This window comes from Chenopodium album, chromosome 2 (assembly GCF_948465745.1).
Source record: "Chenopodium album chromosome 2, dcCheAlbu1.1, whole genome shotgun sequence".
In the NCBI taxonomy this organism is placed as follows: Eukaryota; Viridiplantae; Streptophyta; class Magnoliopsida; order Caryophyllales; family Amaranthaceae; genus Chenopodium; species Chenopodium album.
Window position 1 is genome coordinate 32,149,032 of NC_137835.1, and position 17,225 is coordinate 32,166,256.

At 36.9% G+C, this 17,225-nt stretch overlaps 2 protein-coding genes across 2 annotated transcripts; both read right to left on the minus strand.

Annotated features, from left to right (window-relative positions):
* Positions 1-2,774: 2,774 nt before the first annotated feature.
* Positions 2,775-3,446, minus strand: LOC145571236 (uncharacterized). Its single transcript, XM_081630304.1, has one exon. It carries the CDS (start codon positions 3,444-3,446, stop codon positions 2,775-2,777), a length of 672 nt encoding a protein of 223 aa, XP_081486430.1.
* A 12,552-nt stretch (positions 3,447-15,998) lies between these two features.
* LOC145571248 (uncharacterized) lies at positions 15,999-16,940 on the minus strand. Its single transcript, XM_081630315.1, has one exon. It carries the CDS (start codon positions 16,938-16,940, stop codon positions 15,999-16,001), a length of 942 nt encoding a protein of 313 aa, XP_081486441.1.
* Positions 16,941-17,225: the final 285 nt, after the last annotated feature.

The window sequence follows — 17,225 nt, forward strand, 5'->3', positions numbered from 1 at the left end:
CCTTGTACACTCAACCTAGTAAATATACTATTCACCCTAAATTGTCAAGATGTAAGGGGTGGCAAGATAAGTTTTTCTTCATATCGGTTCCTGAGGATTTTCCATTCAGGAGAACATTTTTTCAACCTCATTTAAGGTTCGAGTCTATTCCCGAGAAAGATCTCGGCAAACATGAGCGCAGAGCTGTCAATCACTTTGACGTTCTGGAATATGATAACGGTGACGGTAAAGTACGTTTAACCCCTAAGGTGTGGGTGCCGAATGTGAGTTACATTCTCGGCAACACTCCTTTGTCTCATGTCGGTCTTTGCTGGACTGACAGTCATGGTACTAACTCATTCATTTTTGTTAACCTTACGCCTTTGCATTTTTTATTTTATCATGTGCATATAATTTTGCTTTAAGATAAAATTTGAACTTAATTTCACATTCTTTGCTTTTCAAAATTTCAGGTATTGTTAAGTTGGACAACAAAAAACTTGGGTTGTCGGCCGACGGGAAGAAGGTTATAAAGCGTTGTCCAAAAGCCTCTAAGCCTTCTTACGATACTCTTGCCACATATTGCAGCCGCGCTCCTGCTGTCAGTGCTAAGAGAAAAGCTGAAAGTATGGCCGACGACAATGATAAGAAGAGGAAGCTGATATCCCTTGCTAATCGGCGAGGTGGTGGTGTCAGGACTAACAGCCCAAGACAACCTGAACAGCGTGTCACCTAGAAAAATCAGGCTGACAGCAAAAAGATTCCTCCTTCCCCCAAAGTTCAAGTGAAAACGGTTGTTCAAAGCTCTGAACCAATCGTTAAAAAGGTAATATATGGAGTGGAGATTGAAGATCTCACCAATACTTCTGAATCTCCCCCCAACTCAGCCTAACACTTTTGGCTAGCCGACATCGCAATATCGTTCCTACCGCTGCCGGCGATTCTAACACTAGAATTCCCGGCCTCATCTATCGGTCTAACTAATGGATTGAGCGTCCTAACGAGAGGTTTCCGGAAGCTGTTATTAAAGGGTTCTCTGTCCCTTCCGGTCATTCTGGAGATCGGTGGCAACTTGAGATTGATGCATGCCGGAATGAGTCGATGATCACTGACGACCCAATGCAAGGTGGGACTCTTGGTTATCGACTTCTGAGCAATCTAACCCTCCCAATGGACAGACCTGTTGGTCCCATTGGCCCCCTTGCCGCCATGCACATGCATAATATGATGAAGGTATTCATCATTTTTCATTATTACCATTTTCATATACTTGTTACTTTTTATTATGTTTATTATTTTTATTATTGGAACGCTGACACATATTTACTTTTGCCATACTCAGGCTGTTATGTCTGGCACTGAGCTTGTTGAGATGTACCGATATTACCAAGAGCAGCATCATCAAGCTTCCGCTAGCAAGAGCGCACTGCAAACGGCCTTAGACAATGCTGATAAAGGCTTTACACAAATTAAAAGAAGCCAAAGAGAGGGATGATTTTGAGATGTCGACTCTCAGGAATAAAGCTTCCAAGGTGGAGGGTCTCAAGTTGGAAGTTCGACAGCTTAAGACCCAAATTGCTGAGAAGAACCAGGCCATTGAGTGTCTTCCTGCCCTTGAGAGGGATCTCAATGACGCCAAGGTTACCATCCACAACCTTAAAGATAAGGTTCAGATATTGGAAGCTGACAAGTCTGGAATCCGACAGAGAGTAGTTGGCCGCTATCTGGCATCTCAGGAATTTGTACACGACTTCAAGACCGTTTTGATGGAGGATAGATTGCTGCCAAGAGATGCATTGCTCATGCCGCTGGTTGGAAGAAAGAGGACTGGGTTATAGTTGAAAAGGCTTTCAACGAGGAAGCTTACAAGATTCCTTCCGGGTTCGAGGAACAGAAGTTTGCGGATGAAGATCTTTTCAACCTGGTGCCGAACGCTGATGACGGCCCTTCAGATCCCAGTATCTTAAACTCTCTTGTGCCTGAAAACACACAAGCTTGAAGGGGCAGACAATCATCATCGACATCCTCTTGTGGGTCTTGCATAATTGGGCCTTATCAGCTATAATTTGAAATATGTAATCATCTGTTTTTGTTCAACTGTTTTTTTTACAATGCTGTTTTATCGGCATATACACTTTTTTGTGGTGATTCCTGTCGATTGTCATCTTTGATTATCGTAAACATGTCATATTTGTTCTCGAATTTTTAATTATCAGCTATTCTTGTTTTATCACGAATTTTATACTTGCTAAAATTTTCGTAAAAAATTTATCTATATCGACGTCATACTTTTAGCAATTTTATCAACTGTTGCCTTTTCCAGCTTTAACTTTTCAATTATAACAAGGATAATATCAATTAGGATATATTACCCTTATCTCCGGCCCCCCTAGTGTATATACTTGTTACACAATTATATGCACTAGGTCGAAATTTCTTTTGCTGATTCAGAGTACAATATCTGTGACCTACTACACTACTTTCTGAGTCAGTTAGGCACCCTCTCGGCGATCATTATCAAAGCTATGCCTCTTGTCGGCATATACTTGAATTGATTCTACCGGAATTATATTTTGAACCAGCACCCTCGCGAGTTAATGATCACAACTGATCAGATTGTAAGTGCATTAACTTCACGGAAGCGGTTTTAAGCTGTCCATCCTACTTAACGGTGATCTGTTAAATGGACGATGCTTTTTTTCGACGACACAATTTCTGATAACTTTCTTATATTCATCACTGATATTTTTCTAACTAATGTCAGTTTCATTGCTTACAAAATGACATTACATTACTTACACATAATACTTTTTAAGTACTGCCGTATCCCAAACATTTTTTAACGGCTTTCCATCCATTGTTTCCAAGTAAAAGGACCCTTGCATTACCATATCTCTTATCCGGTATGGTCCTTCCCAATTTGCCGTCAACTTTCCATCTTCATTACCTTTCCCTGTTGCTGCTATTCTTCGCAGTATCAGATCTCCTTTACACAAAGGCCGATAAGCAACCTGTTTGTTATATGCCCTTGACATTCTGCCCTTGTAGGCAGCTGACTTAATTGCTGCTTTCTCCCGTACTTCAGGTAGGAAATCCAGTTGTTGTCGTAACAACAAATCATTTTGATCTTCACAGTAATGCTGAATTCTGAATGTCGGCAACCCTACTTCACCTAGCACCACTACTTCTGTTCCAAATACCAATGTGACGGGTGACTCCCCTGTTGCTTCTCTAACCGTTGTTCTGTTTGCCCAAAGAATTTCCGGTATTAAATCAGCCCACAAACCCTTCGCATCTTCAATTTTCTTTTTAATTGCCGTTATGATTTGCTTGTTCGCTGCTTCTGCCTGGCCGTTTGATTGCGGATGACAAACTGTCGCATATGTAAACTTTACTTTGTACATGGCCAAAAGATCTTTGACCGGCTTACAATCAAACTGAGATCCATGGTCAAAGACTATTGCCATCGGCAACCCAAATCTCGTGAAAATACTTTTTCAGATAAACTTTTTTACTTCCGACGATGTTATCTTCGCTACTGGCTCTGCCTCTATCCATTTTGTGAAGTAATCTACTCCCATTATGAGAAACTTTCTTCCTCCTTTTGCTGAAGGAAACAGCCCTACTATATCCATCCCCCATCGTGCAAAAGGGATCGGATTAAGTATTGGCGTTAAATCATTTGGCGCGAATTGATTGTGGGTGCAAACTTCTGACACTTCTCACATTTTTTCACATATCTTACAGCATCCTCGTTCATAGTCGGCCAGTAATATCCATTTCTCATTGCTTCTCGTGACAGAGCTCTTGCACTGATATGATTCCCGCAAGTGCCTTCATGTATTTCTTCAATTAACCTGGCAGATTGAAAATCTGTTATGCATCTTTGCAACGACAATGAGAATCCTCTTTTATACAACTGACCTTGATACATAATGAACCACACATTGTCTTTCCACAATTTTTTGGATTCCCCCTTATCAAATGGCAATGCTCCATATAGGAGGTACACCAATATCTTATCAAACCACTGTGTGCCGTTACTGACATAAAGTACTTGTTCAGACTCTTCATCAATACTTTTCTGCTTCAAGATCTCTACCATGACTGTTCTTTCCAAGTCATTAAAGCTTGAACTGACCAACCTTGCCAAGGGATCAGCTTGTGCATTCTGTACTCTCGGTACCAGCCTGATTTCAAAATACTGCAACTATGCTGTTAACTGCTTCATCTTTTCAAGGTACTTTATCATTGTTGGCTCTCGCGTTTCATATTCTCCGGTATACTGGCTGGATACTAACTGAGAATCGGTTGTTAGAACCAACCGTTTTGCTTCCACCGCTATTAACAACTGAACCTTGACTATTGCTGCTTCATACTCAGCTTCATTATTGGTGACCTTGAACTTAAACTTCATTGCATACTCAAAAAATTTCCCATCTAGAGTCGTTATCACTATTCTTGCCCCTGACCCTGTTGATGTTGCAGAACCGTCCACCGATACCTACCAAGTTCCCAACTCTTCTTCTTCATCATTATATGAGGTTTCAACAATGAAATTGGACAAGGTCTGAGCCTTGATTGATGTTCTGGGCTTATAACGCAACTCATACTCCAAAAACTCCACTGCCTATGTTAACAATTGGCCTGATGTGTCCATCTTATGCAATGATTTTTCTAATGGATAATTCGTTAGAATATCTATAGGATGAGCATCAAAATACGGCCTCAACTTCCTTGCCGCCATCACCACTGCCAACACCATTTTTTCTATTACCGGATATCTGTGTTCAGCCGCATTTAGAACATGGCTAACAAAGTATAATGGCAATTGTTGTTTCTTCCTTTCTACTAACAGCACTGTTGAAGTTGTTTTTTGGGAAGCCGAGATGTCAAGTTGTAACAATTCTCCCCTCTCCGTTCTTGCAACCGTCGGAAGAGATATCAGATGGTTCCTCACCACCTCCAGCGCATCTGTTGAGTAATTAGGTTTTGATGATTGTAAACTAATGATGATTATCTATCTAATGTGTTGTTAAGTTGTGCATAGAAAGAACAAGTTATACATGGAACAGGATACAAGGAACCTGAGCAGTCACATATATATATAAGGAACCTGAGCAATATATGATAAGCAATAGAGAAACAAGAACAATGATGAGTGTTATGGTTGATAAACATGATGATGGCTAAAGAACCATGAAGGTAACTATGTAAATAGGTGTTTGCATATGTTAGCTTCATAAGGTAAGTACACTATGCATACATGAGTTGTATATGTGTAGGAGTATTTACATAAGCTTTAAGTTTAATCAGTTCTCTCACTTGAAGTTTGTTTATGACAAACAAACTTCAATCTAATGTTTCTCTTAAGTGTTTATGTGAAGACAGGAACTGACTTAGGTGAAGTCAATGGGTTGGAACATAGAAGACTTCAAGAGGAACAAGAGAGAATGAATGAACCTAAAGCAGGTTCTCCCATGAGAACCAAACCACGAAGGAACCTGAAGGTATTCTCTAACAAGATCAAGAAGGAACTTTCGGCAGGCTTTCCCACGAAAGCTGGAGCATGTTCCCTAACAGGTACATGAAGAGTTCCATGTTCCCTAACAGGTACATGAAGAGTTCCCTAACAGGAACTTAGTTCTCTAACAAGAACTATCTAAGTTCCCTAACAGGAACTTGCCCCGAGATCTAGAATACATCAATACTACAAGATTCCAGAACAAGAGTTTCAAAGAAACAACATGAAGACGGAGAAATCGAAGTATATCGCTCTAGGATTCATGTAAGTATGTTGGACATAAAAGTCAGTCTGGAAAAAGTCTAAAGAACCAAGGTGAACTCATGATAGTCAATGAAATTAGAGTTACTAACTTGTCAGTAACTCAGAGACTGTCAGAGTTCCGAAACCTAATCGGAACTTAGGTCTGCACGTCGTTAAAGGTCGCAGGTCGAATTTAATGATATAAATATTTACCTAATACGTGCATATCTTTTAGGGATTTGGTTTTACAGAATAAAAATATTTATTTTCTAATAAATCCCTTTTGGAAAAAGATAAGTTATTTTTGGAAAATATTTTCAGTAAAATAAGTTTTAAATAAAATCTAATTTTATGGCAAGTATATCTTTTGTTAAAAGATATGGTAATTATATCACCATATCTTTTGTAAAAAGATATGGTAAGTATATCTTTTATAAAAAGATATGGCAAGTATATCTTTTGTTAAAAAGATATGGTAAGTATATCTTTTGTTAAAAGATATATTAGTATATTTGAAAAATATAAGATTTAGATAAAATCTGATTTTATGGTAAATATATCTCATTATTATTGATAGAATATATTCTTAACAAAAGATATATTTTTGGAAAACTTATTTTTGGAAAATATCTTTTATTTCTATCTTTTAATAAAACTTATCTTTTATGAAAAGAATAATTTGGGTGTACTATAAATATGCTCATATGTATTCATTCAAAGTTGAGGCTGATGAAGCTTAGTGGTCGTGCTTAATGGTTTCATCCTTCACCACGAAGCTAAGTCAAACCTCCAGGTCGAAGTTCCAGTCGGGTTCCAGTTACAGTTCGTCCAGTAAGTTCCAGACAGATCTTGAAGTGTCCAGCATATTAGTTTTATCTCTTTATCCATTGATATGTATTTAGAGTTATTCTACGAGAGCTTGTAATTGGGAAAAAGGGTTTTGAGTGTTTAATGTATTGGGGTGTGAGAGTTTGTGAGGATTCTCGTTATAATTATATTGTAAGAGTGCAATGTGTGAGCTTCTAGGTGAGGCCAATTCAGCTTCTTTGGTTGTACGTGTGAATCTAAGTGTGGTACTTAGATTGGGTAGGTTAGGGTCCTATAAAGTAGCAAGTCCAGTGAGGAACTTGTGAAATAAAGGTCCGTGTCTAATAGGTTGTAACTTGGTGTTTGCCCTATTATAGTGAAGTGTGTTTGAAATCCCTAAGGTAGGGTCGAGGTTTTACTTCCAGTTGGGCCCTGGATGGTTTCCTCGTAAAATCCGCTTTTGCATTGTCTAAGTTCCTAACAGCAATCAGTTTTATATTCCGCGAAAAGTAGGCACTAGGAACATACTACAATTCACCCCCCCTCTTGTAGTATATCATCCGAATTATTAACTGGTATTAGAGCCAATGCTCTAGATAAAACCGGGTAACCCCGAGGAGCAAGTTCCAGGCTAGGATGTATATCTACGAGAAATGCAGCAATTGGAACTCAGCCGGAGAATGTTCCCAACTCCACATTAAGACCAAAATCTTCTTGTCAAGCAGAAGTAATTCAAAGATCAACATCTTTGAGGTAAGTGTTTCGTCTTTGAATTCTTTGTTATATGCATGTTATTATGTGTGCGAGTTCCTTGCGGTATTTTTAGTTAAATTGTTGATTTTATTATTAATGTTTTTAAATCAATTTTGTGTAACCTCAAATCTGATTTGAGTGTATTTAAAAATCATTTTTTTTTCAGATTTATAAATTGATTTATTAATAAAGAATCTGTTTACTAGAAATAGTTTAAGGTACTTATTGTTTAGAATTATGCATATTTGGTCTTTTGGAACCTGGACTACCCTTGAATGGAAACTTAATTCTTCAGGCAAGGTAATAAACGAATATTTTGAATATTTGTCAAAGAATGACCTTATCATGTGTTTTTATTATTCTGATTATTTATTATGTAGACACATGATGTTTATTGTTAGTAAAGATAGTTGGATTAATCGTAGTTGTTTTAATTATGGATTATTGACGACTATTACTAACAAGAAGGTACCCAATATATATTGGGTAACCAAAGCCAAAAGCTGAATGATTTTGCAGGCTATGTGAGTGGAGACAACCTATTAATAATGATGATACTTTGGTTGTTTGTATATAAGGAATTATGTGCAAGTTCCTCTCACTAGAGAGCCTTTATAAGAGGTTTGTAGTAGGTGAAGCGACAATATGGAAAAGTGTGTAAGTCACCTATACATTTCTCTATAAATATTGGTCATGTGCTTTTGGTATATATTGATCCTTCACAAATTCCTATTAAAATTCAATTCCCCATTTCTGTGAAGGTTATTAGTGAATGGATGTAAAAGAGAAGTTGTTTTGAAGCTTATAACATATATCATGACAAACTAACTTCTCTTCTAGTTTGGTGCTGGTTGTTAATGATTGTTTTGTAGGTTTGTCCATTGAGATAAATCGTTGCATAAAAGTTTGTTCCGTTAGGAACTTGGTGCTTAACTAGTTGGAACTTGATTAACTTGAATTGATAAAATAGATTTAGGATATAGGAATAACAAAGCTTCTATAACAAGGTGCTATAGGAGTTAGTGTACAAGTTCCTGTTCAGCTTCTTATGCAAGTTCCAGTCAAGTTCCTATTGTTCAAAGTTCTTTGGAACCAAGCATAAATTCCTGTAATAGACTCTTATGAAGGATGATGAGTTAAGATGATTATCTTTGTCTACGTGTTGGAGATCCATAATTTTGTTTATGGAACGACATCCAAAAGGGAGTATTTTTACTGGAACTTTATGTTTTAATACTTTTATGCTTTAGGTTTTATCTATCTCTCTTGACTAACCTACTAACCTTTTGAAAGCACAAAAGAATTCTCTTGGATTTTGATTTTTCAGGTTATATCTTCAGAATGAATATTTTAGGAACTTTGACAAGGTGTTGAAGAACTTGAGATTAAACCAACACGTTCCTCTACCCAAGATACAATGGTCAATAGGACCAGAAGGGCATGTTCCAACCTAATATCAATAGGAACATGAACAGTTGAAGGTGCATAGTAGGAAGGAACTCGTAGTATCTCGACAGCGAGGTTCCAAAGGGATGATGATTGTCAAATCAAGATATTTCCTGCTATAAACCTACAATGGAAGAGCTTTGACTTATAAGACTAACACATAAGGTAAAATTGTTGCATAACAGTTGGTTAGTAAGTCAAGTTCCTATACCATTGTGAACATTTTTCTTGTCGAGTTTTTGATGCACATTTTGGTGTTTTAAATGCTTGGAACTCTAGATGTTTTACGAAATAATTCTATGCTTCAAACTGTAAACATGTTAATCTTTTTATGCTTGATAAACCTAGTAGGAACTTGATAATAGGTATATGTATACGTAAGTTCCAAACAGGTAAAAACTGAGAAGCATGAGGATTAAAACATGTTATATTCTCTTTCAACATCGGGTAGATGGTAAGCAACACTAATCCGTTGGATCTCAGTGATATGGATTTGTTTATCATGTGATATTTAGAGACTAATTGAAAGATATGTCTTGTTTATAAGTAATGAACGCAAATGGACACTTGGTTACTTTTCTTAATAGAAGAGATGATGAACTGTTTGTTGAAAGTCTTTTCTATCACAGGGTTTGTTGCTAAATGTTCATTATTTATGAAGTTATGGATCTAACAATGGAACCTAGTTCCAGTCATGTTTGATGTTTGTAGTAGGAACACAAGATTGACAACAAGTTTCCAACTTTGAATCATGAAAGACATGAAGAGAACAAAGTTATATGCTAATGGTCTTTGCAGGTTCTTTGGAATAGTTTTCAATGTCTCTTACTACATCATCAACACTGAAGCAATAGATCTTTGATTAACAAGACACCCTATGTTCCACTTAGGGATGTTTGATGATAGAAGTGCCAAGGCGATTACCCATAAACGCCTAGATCAGTAAAACAAAAAGAGTTTACACTATCATGTTTGATGTGCAAAAAGTGAACATATTTTGAGACTAACAGGTTTGTTCTCATCAAGCAGGTTATAAAAGATGAACTCACAAATTCTTGTAGAACTAACTGAGTTCCTAATAAAGAAATATGTCACTAAGGATAACAGCAAGGGCTAGCTACACATGTTGATGAACTTTTAGATGTTAAGTTCCACCTCATGCAGCAAAGTTCAATGAACTCAATACAAGACAGCAAGTTCCGACGAAGTTCCAGAACTGAGATAATATTTGTTCCGACCAGCAAAATCTCAACAAACTATGGAGCTACAGTGTCTTATATGCATATGTAACTAAGACCGAGCCTCAAGATATTGAAGCATTTGAGGATGGAGCTTGAAGGTTAGATGTGTAACAAGAACTCAATGAGCTTAAAAGGAAGAAGGTGTTTGTTACATCCTGAACCTATTCTAGAACACCTAAAAAGGGTTGGAGATTAAAAAGGGTGTTCTGGAAAAAGCTTGTTGAGTAAGGCACGTGATTGGAAAAAGGCCATGTTTGTTCTTATAGGAAACAACCAATACAAAGGTATGTATTGTTTTTCAGGAACTTGTTGCTCGTATAGCTAGACTTGAAGGTAATTGAATATTATTTTATCTTGCTGTTTATATGGGATTAGAGTTGTACCACATGGATGTCATGGATGTCTTTTGTATAACTTTCTGTTATAGATGTCTATGTGGAACATACTCTAGGATAGATTGTTATCCAAGTTCCTTCTTGAAAATTGAGCTTTAAAATTGTCAATTTTTGTTTTCAAGATGGACTAAGGTATTAGTTGTACTTATTTACATTGATTATATTTTTGGTACAACTCACGAGCCATTGTGCATTGGTTTTTGATGATTCTATGATGAGAAAATATATTTGTAAGCATTAACCATTGACAATGGAACTTGAGTTAGAAGTGGAAGTTCATATTAGATTTGAGATCATCAAGGAACAAAACAACCACTTCAAGAACTCCAAGGTAAGCCATCATATCAACCAAAAGTTTTAAAAGTTATATTTTTACTGGTTTAAGACTACATAAGATATAAGTTCCTGTTCACATGACGACATTAGATGAATTGAATTGATATATTTTTTGGTATGAATGCAATATGTGAATTTATGAATTGATTAACTTATGGTTCTGTCTTAACTTGTCATATTCTTGTATATTGCTTAATGGAACAAGACTTGATGAAACATAACATGAGTATAAAGTATTTTTCCCTTAAGTTATGTCAAGTTGGGGTTCTTATGCATGTTAAACTTGAAGTAAAGAATGTACGCTTATTGTTTATGTGTGACACTTAGTTCTTGTGTTGTAAAAGACATACTCACTTGCCTAAGAGTATTAGAGGTCTCATAATAGAACTATGGGTGCTGTCAAACACAAAGTTCCTAAGTTGCCAAAGGAACAATGGAAGAAACTTTGATGGAACAAGACAGGTAAGTTCCTAGACCGTTTGTATCTCACCCGTTTAAATTTCAGAGGGAACTAACCTATCTATTAGCCAACTTTCAAGCATCCACACCATATTTCTTAGAATGCAACATTATTCAACAACTTTTAGTTGTGTGTCCGTGTTGCGCTATACTTATTTCATATTTTCATATATTCGGAATTCTATTGACCCTATTTCCTTATCTTTTCATATAGCCATACTTCTTATTCTTAATTCCCATGTGCTCTAAGTTTGTTCATCATATTTTTATGGCTCAATGAAACGTGAAGAAAGTGATTACATGTTGAGGGGGAAGTTGAAGAAAAAGAAAAGAAGTAAGCACTTGAAAAGGAAGAAGAATGGTAAGGAACTCAGGGGGAATAAGGTAGGAACCAAGAAATCAAATTGGTTCATATTTGGTTGTGGAAATCAAGTGTATGAGTAAGTATTTTCTTCATTGATTTAAAATGTGTTATTCTAGGAAAGCATGCAAAATCTTTGTAATGACACCCTATGTTAAAAAAAAAAAAAAAAAAAAAAGAAGAAGAAGAATAAGGGTGATCCAATATTTAATTTCCTAGATATCTAAATATGAAGAATATTGACTATGTTGATGTCGTGTACTCGTATACTTGGTAAGCTAGCTAGTGAAGGAGCAACATTAAACGTCGAAGGAACTTGACTATGAAGCTGAAATCTGTTTAAGTTCCAGTAAGCAGAATGTTTCTCAAAGAAGTTGGTAGTTGAAGTAAGGGAACTTGGTTATCAATTAGCAAGATGAATATGTGTTGTGTTTAGTAGGAGGTTTAAGAGTATGAAATGAAGAACAAATGTGGTGAACCTTATCATCTCAAAGGGTCTAAACGAAGAGCACAAATTCCACTTCATGTTCCCTCTACTTATTTTGTTCCATATGCTTCTTTATATATCCTTTGAGCTTGCGCTTTCATTTGCCTATTCATACAATCCATTTCTAACTTTTTAGCTTTGATCTTTACTTGATTTTTAACTTCTTATTTGTCAATTTCAATTAAGGGTTTTGAAGTTGGGCCTTTGGATTGTGAGTTGGAAATTAGTGTGGAAATAGTATCCAGTTTGAAAAGTGAGTACCTTGAGACTTTTAGGAACAACATGTGTTTAACCATTATATATTTACTTATTATATGGTGGTAGGTGTGACATATGACTTTATGTGTGTGTAATTTACGGAAAACAAACTTGTGGAACAATACCCTTTTTGATAAAGACAAAAGGGGAAAGAATATGTATGATGCTTATGGTATGTAGTAGTTAAGTCTAAAGTTCTTACAACATGATCTTTGAAAGTACATATATATTGATAAGGATGTGTATTGCTAAGTTTCTAACTATGTGAAGTTCCTGTGTATGTTCCTAACTTGTTCTAAATGTTATTTCCTTGAAGAAATAAGGGGGGATAAATGTACAACGATTTATCCTTTAATGTGTGATAAGCATCATTAGTTTGTCATCATCAAAAAGGGGGAAATTGTTGAGTAATTAGGTTTTGATGATTGTAAACTAATGATGATTATCTATCTAATGTGTTTGTTAAGTTGTGCATAGAAAGAACAAGTTATACTTGGAACAGGATACAAGGAACCTGAGCAGTCACATATATATATATAAGGAACCTGAGCAATATATGATAAGTAATAGAGAAACAAGAACAATGATGAGTGTTATGGTTGATAAACATGATGATGGCTAAAGAACCATGAAGGTAACTATGTAAATAGGTGTTTGCATATGTTAGCTTCATAAGGTAAGTACACTATGCATACATGAGTTGTATATGTGTAGGAGTATTTACATAAGCTTTAAGTTTAATCAGTTCTCTCACTTGAAGTTTGTTTATGACAAACAAACTTCAATATAATGTTTCTCTTAAGTGTTTATGTGAAGACAGGAACTGACTTAGGTGAAGTCAATGGGTTGGAACATAGAAGACTTCAAGAGAAACAAGAGAGAATGAATGAACCTAAAGAAGGTTCTCCCATGAGAATCAAACCACGAAGGAACCTGAAGGTATTCTCTAACAAGATCCAGAAGGAACTTTCGGCAGGCTTTCCCACGAAAGTCGGAGCATGTTCCCTAACAGGTACATGAAGAGTTCCATGTTCCCTAACAGGTACATGAAGAGTTCCATGTTCCCTAACAGGTACATGAAGAGTTCCCTAACAGGAACTTAGTTCTCTAAAAAGAACTATCTAAGTTCCCTAACAGGAACTTGCCCCGAGATCTAGAATACATCAATACTACAAGATTCCAGAACAAGAGTTTCAAAGAAACAACATGAAGACGGAGAAATCGAAGTATATCGCTCTAGGATTCATGTAAGTATGTTGGACATAAAAGTCAGTCTGGAACAAGTCTAAAGAACCAAGGTGAACTCATGATAGTCAATGAAATTAGAGTTACTAACTTGTCAGTAACTCAGAGACTGTCAGAGTTCCGAAACCTAATCGGAACTTAGGTCTGCACGTCGTTAAAGGTCGCAGGTCGAATTTAATGATATAAATATTTACCTAATACGTGCATATCTTTTAGGGATTTGGTTTTACAGAATAAAAATATTTATTTTCTAATAAATCCCTTTTGGAAAAAGATAAGTTATTTTTGGAAAATATTTTCAGTAAAATAAGTTTTAAATAAAATCTAATTTTATGGCAAGTATATCTTTTGTTAAAAGATATGGTAATTATATCACCATATCTTTTGTAAAAAGATATGGTAAGTATATCTTTTATAAAAAGATATGGCAAGTATATCTTTTGTTAAAAAGATATGGTAAGTATATCTTTTGTTAAAAGATATATTAGTATATTTGAAAAATATAAGATTTAGATAAAATCTGATTTTATGGTAAATATATCTCATTATTATTGATAGAATATATTCTTAACAAAAGATATATTTTTGGAAAACTTATTTTTGGAAAATATCTTTTATTTCTATCTTTTAATAAAACTTATCTTTTATGAAAAGAATAATTTGGGTGTACTATAAATATGCTCATATGTATTCATTCAAAGTTGAGGCTGATGAAGCTTAGTGGTCGTGCTTAATGGTTTCATCCTTCACCACGAAGCTAAGTCAAACCTCCAAGTCGAAGTTCCAGTCGGGTTCCAGTTACAGTTCGTCCAGTAAGTTCCAGACAGATCTTGAAGTGTCCAACATATTAGTTTTATCTCTTTATTCATTGATATGTATTTAGAGTTATTCTTTGAGAGCTTGTAATTGGGAAAAAGGGTTTTGAGTGTTTAATGTATTGGGGTGTGAGAGTTCGTGAGGATTCTCATTATAATTATATTGTAAGAGTGCAATGTGTGAGCTTCTAGGTGAGGCCAATTGAGCTTCTAGTGTGAGGCCGAGTGGGTAGTACTTTGGTGGTACGAGTGAATCTAAGTGTGGTACTTAGATTGGGTAGGTTAGGGTCCTATCAAGTAGCAAGTCCAGTGAGGAACTTGTGAAATAAAGGTCCGTGTCTAATAGGTTGTAACTTGGTGTTTGCCCTATTATAGTGAAGTGTGTTTGAAATCCCTAAGGTAGGGTCGAGGTTTTACTTCCAGTTGGGCCCTGGATGGTTTCCTCGTAAAATCCGCTTTGCATTGTCTAAGTTCCTAACAACAATCAGTTTTATATTCCGCGAAAAGTAGGCACTACTACAATTCACCCCCCCTCTTGTAGTATATCATCCGAATTAACAGCATCACTTTGTTCCTTACCCCCATTCAAATGTCTTATTCTTCCGTAAAATCATAAAAAACGAAAGGGCCTTATCAGCTGACTTGCTGATAAACCGAGTTAACCTTGCCATTCTTCCAGTCAACCTTTGTATATCTCGAATAGTTTTTGGCTGTTTAATCTCCAATAATGCATTTACCTTATCAGGATTTGCATCTATTCCCCGTTCACTGACCATGAAGCCTAAAAACTTCCTTGATCGAACTCCAAACACACACTTCTCTGGGTTCAATTTCATCTGATATCTTAGTAACGTCTCAAATGTTTCCCTCAAATCCGCTATGTGATCCTCCTTCTCCTTACTCTTCACAATCGTATCATCCACATTTACCTCCACATTCCACCCCTTTTGCTTTTCAAAGATCTTATCTACCAACTTTTGATATGTTTCTCCCGCATTTTTTAACCCAAACGACATTGCCTTATAACAATACACACCAGCATATGTTACAAAGGCCGTTTTTGCTCTACTTGCCTTATGAAGATTGACTTGATGATATCCTGAGAATGCATCCAAGAAACTGAGCATAGCATGGCCGGAAGTGGAGTCCACCAATCTATCTATACGAGGCAATGGATATCAATCTTTTGGACAAGCTTTGTTCAAATCGGTGACGTCTACACACATTCACCACTTTCCTGTCGGCTTTTTCACCATTACAACGTTTGCCAACCATTTTGGATAAGTGCATGGTTCAATAAACCCTGCCGCTAAGAGCTTATTAACCTCAGCTTGTATGGCTTCCACCTTCTCAATTGAGAAATTGCGTTTCTTTTGCCTTACCGGTCTGAACTTTCTATCCACATTTAACTTATGCTCCATCACTTCAGGATGTATTCCCGGCATCTCACTTGCCAAAAATGTGAAAACATCCGCATTCTCACGAAACATACTTATCAAGTGGAATCTCATATCTACAGCCATATCTGCTCCAACCCTAACCATCCTACTTGAATCACTTGGTTGCAACTCAACTTGCACCGTTTCTCCACTTGGTGACGGCCTTGGGGTCTCCTCTGGCCTTGCATCAAAGTTTTTCATGGCCAAATCCTATACCGTTGGTTCCTTTTCTTTTATAAGATTATTCGGTATCGGACAATTCCCAATTGGATTTTTCAAAGCTTTTACATAACAAGACTTTGCCATTACATGGCCTCCGTGGACCTTTTCAACAACTCCCAAATTCGACACATAAGCTATCGTGAGATGATAAGTTGACACTACTGCCTGCACATCATGAATTATCGGTCTGCCAATAATTGCATTATAAGAAGATGGCACATCTACCACCAGGAATTCTGCCATCACATCCCTCGTTATCGGCCCTTCACCTAGTCGCACTGGTAGAACTATGCTTCCTTCCGGTCTCACTGTTGATCCATTAAACCCAATGACCGGATAAGATACCGGCTTCAGATATTTTCTTCCAATCATCATTTCATCAAAGGCCTTCCTAAACAGAACATTTGCCGAGCTGCCCCCATAAACCAAAACTCTCTTAATGTCAGCTCCGTTTATCTTTGTTAGCAATACCAGTGGATCATCATGAGGGAAGACAATTCCCCTTGCATCCTCTTCTATAAAAAACACATCAGGGATTGAATCTGGCCGAGGACGGTTATCGACATCTAAGGCATACACTATATGATGGTGCTCAGATAGGTGCTTATTTGCCCCACTGATTGTTCCTCCATGCACTGGCCCCCTCGTTATCACATTTACTCCCCTTCCAGTTGATAACGGTGGCATTCCTCCGTCCCCTTTTTGGACTATTCCACCCTGCGGCCTTTCAGGCCTTGCTTCTAACTTTTGTATTTCTATCTGCCGAGGTGGTGTTTGACTTCCCCCTGCATTCAACCGATACTGAGTCAAGTGCCCTTTCCTTATCAGCTCTTCGATGTTATCTTTCAATTGTGTGCACTTCTCAATATAGTGACCCACATCTCTATGGAACATACAATACTTCTTGACATCTCTCGGCCTTGCCTTCATCGTGATTGGCCTTGTTCATCCTTCTCTGTTCTGATTCACCGAATAGATTGCTGCCCTAGGCGTATTCAGGGGCATATACGTACTGTATCGCATTGGTGGTTTTGCAGCCCTAACCTCCTGCCGATTTCCCCCTCCCCTACCTGGGGTCGAAGTTCTCGGCCTTCCACTTCTTGAGGCTGCACCTTCAAACTGATATTGTCCCTTTACGGCAGACACATTCTTGTTACTTGTCTTCATTAATTCTTCACTCTTGATGTAATCATGAGCCTTGTTAAAAGTTGCTGC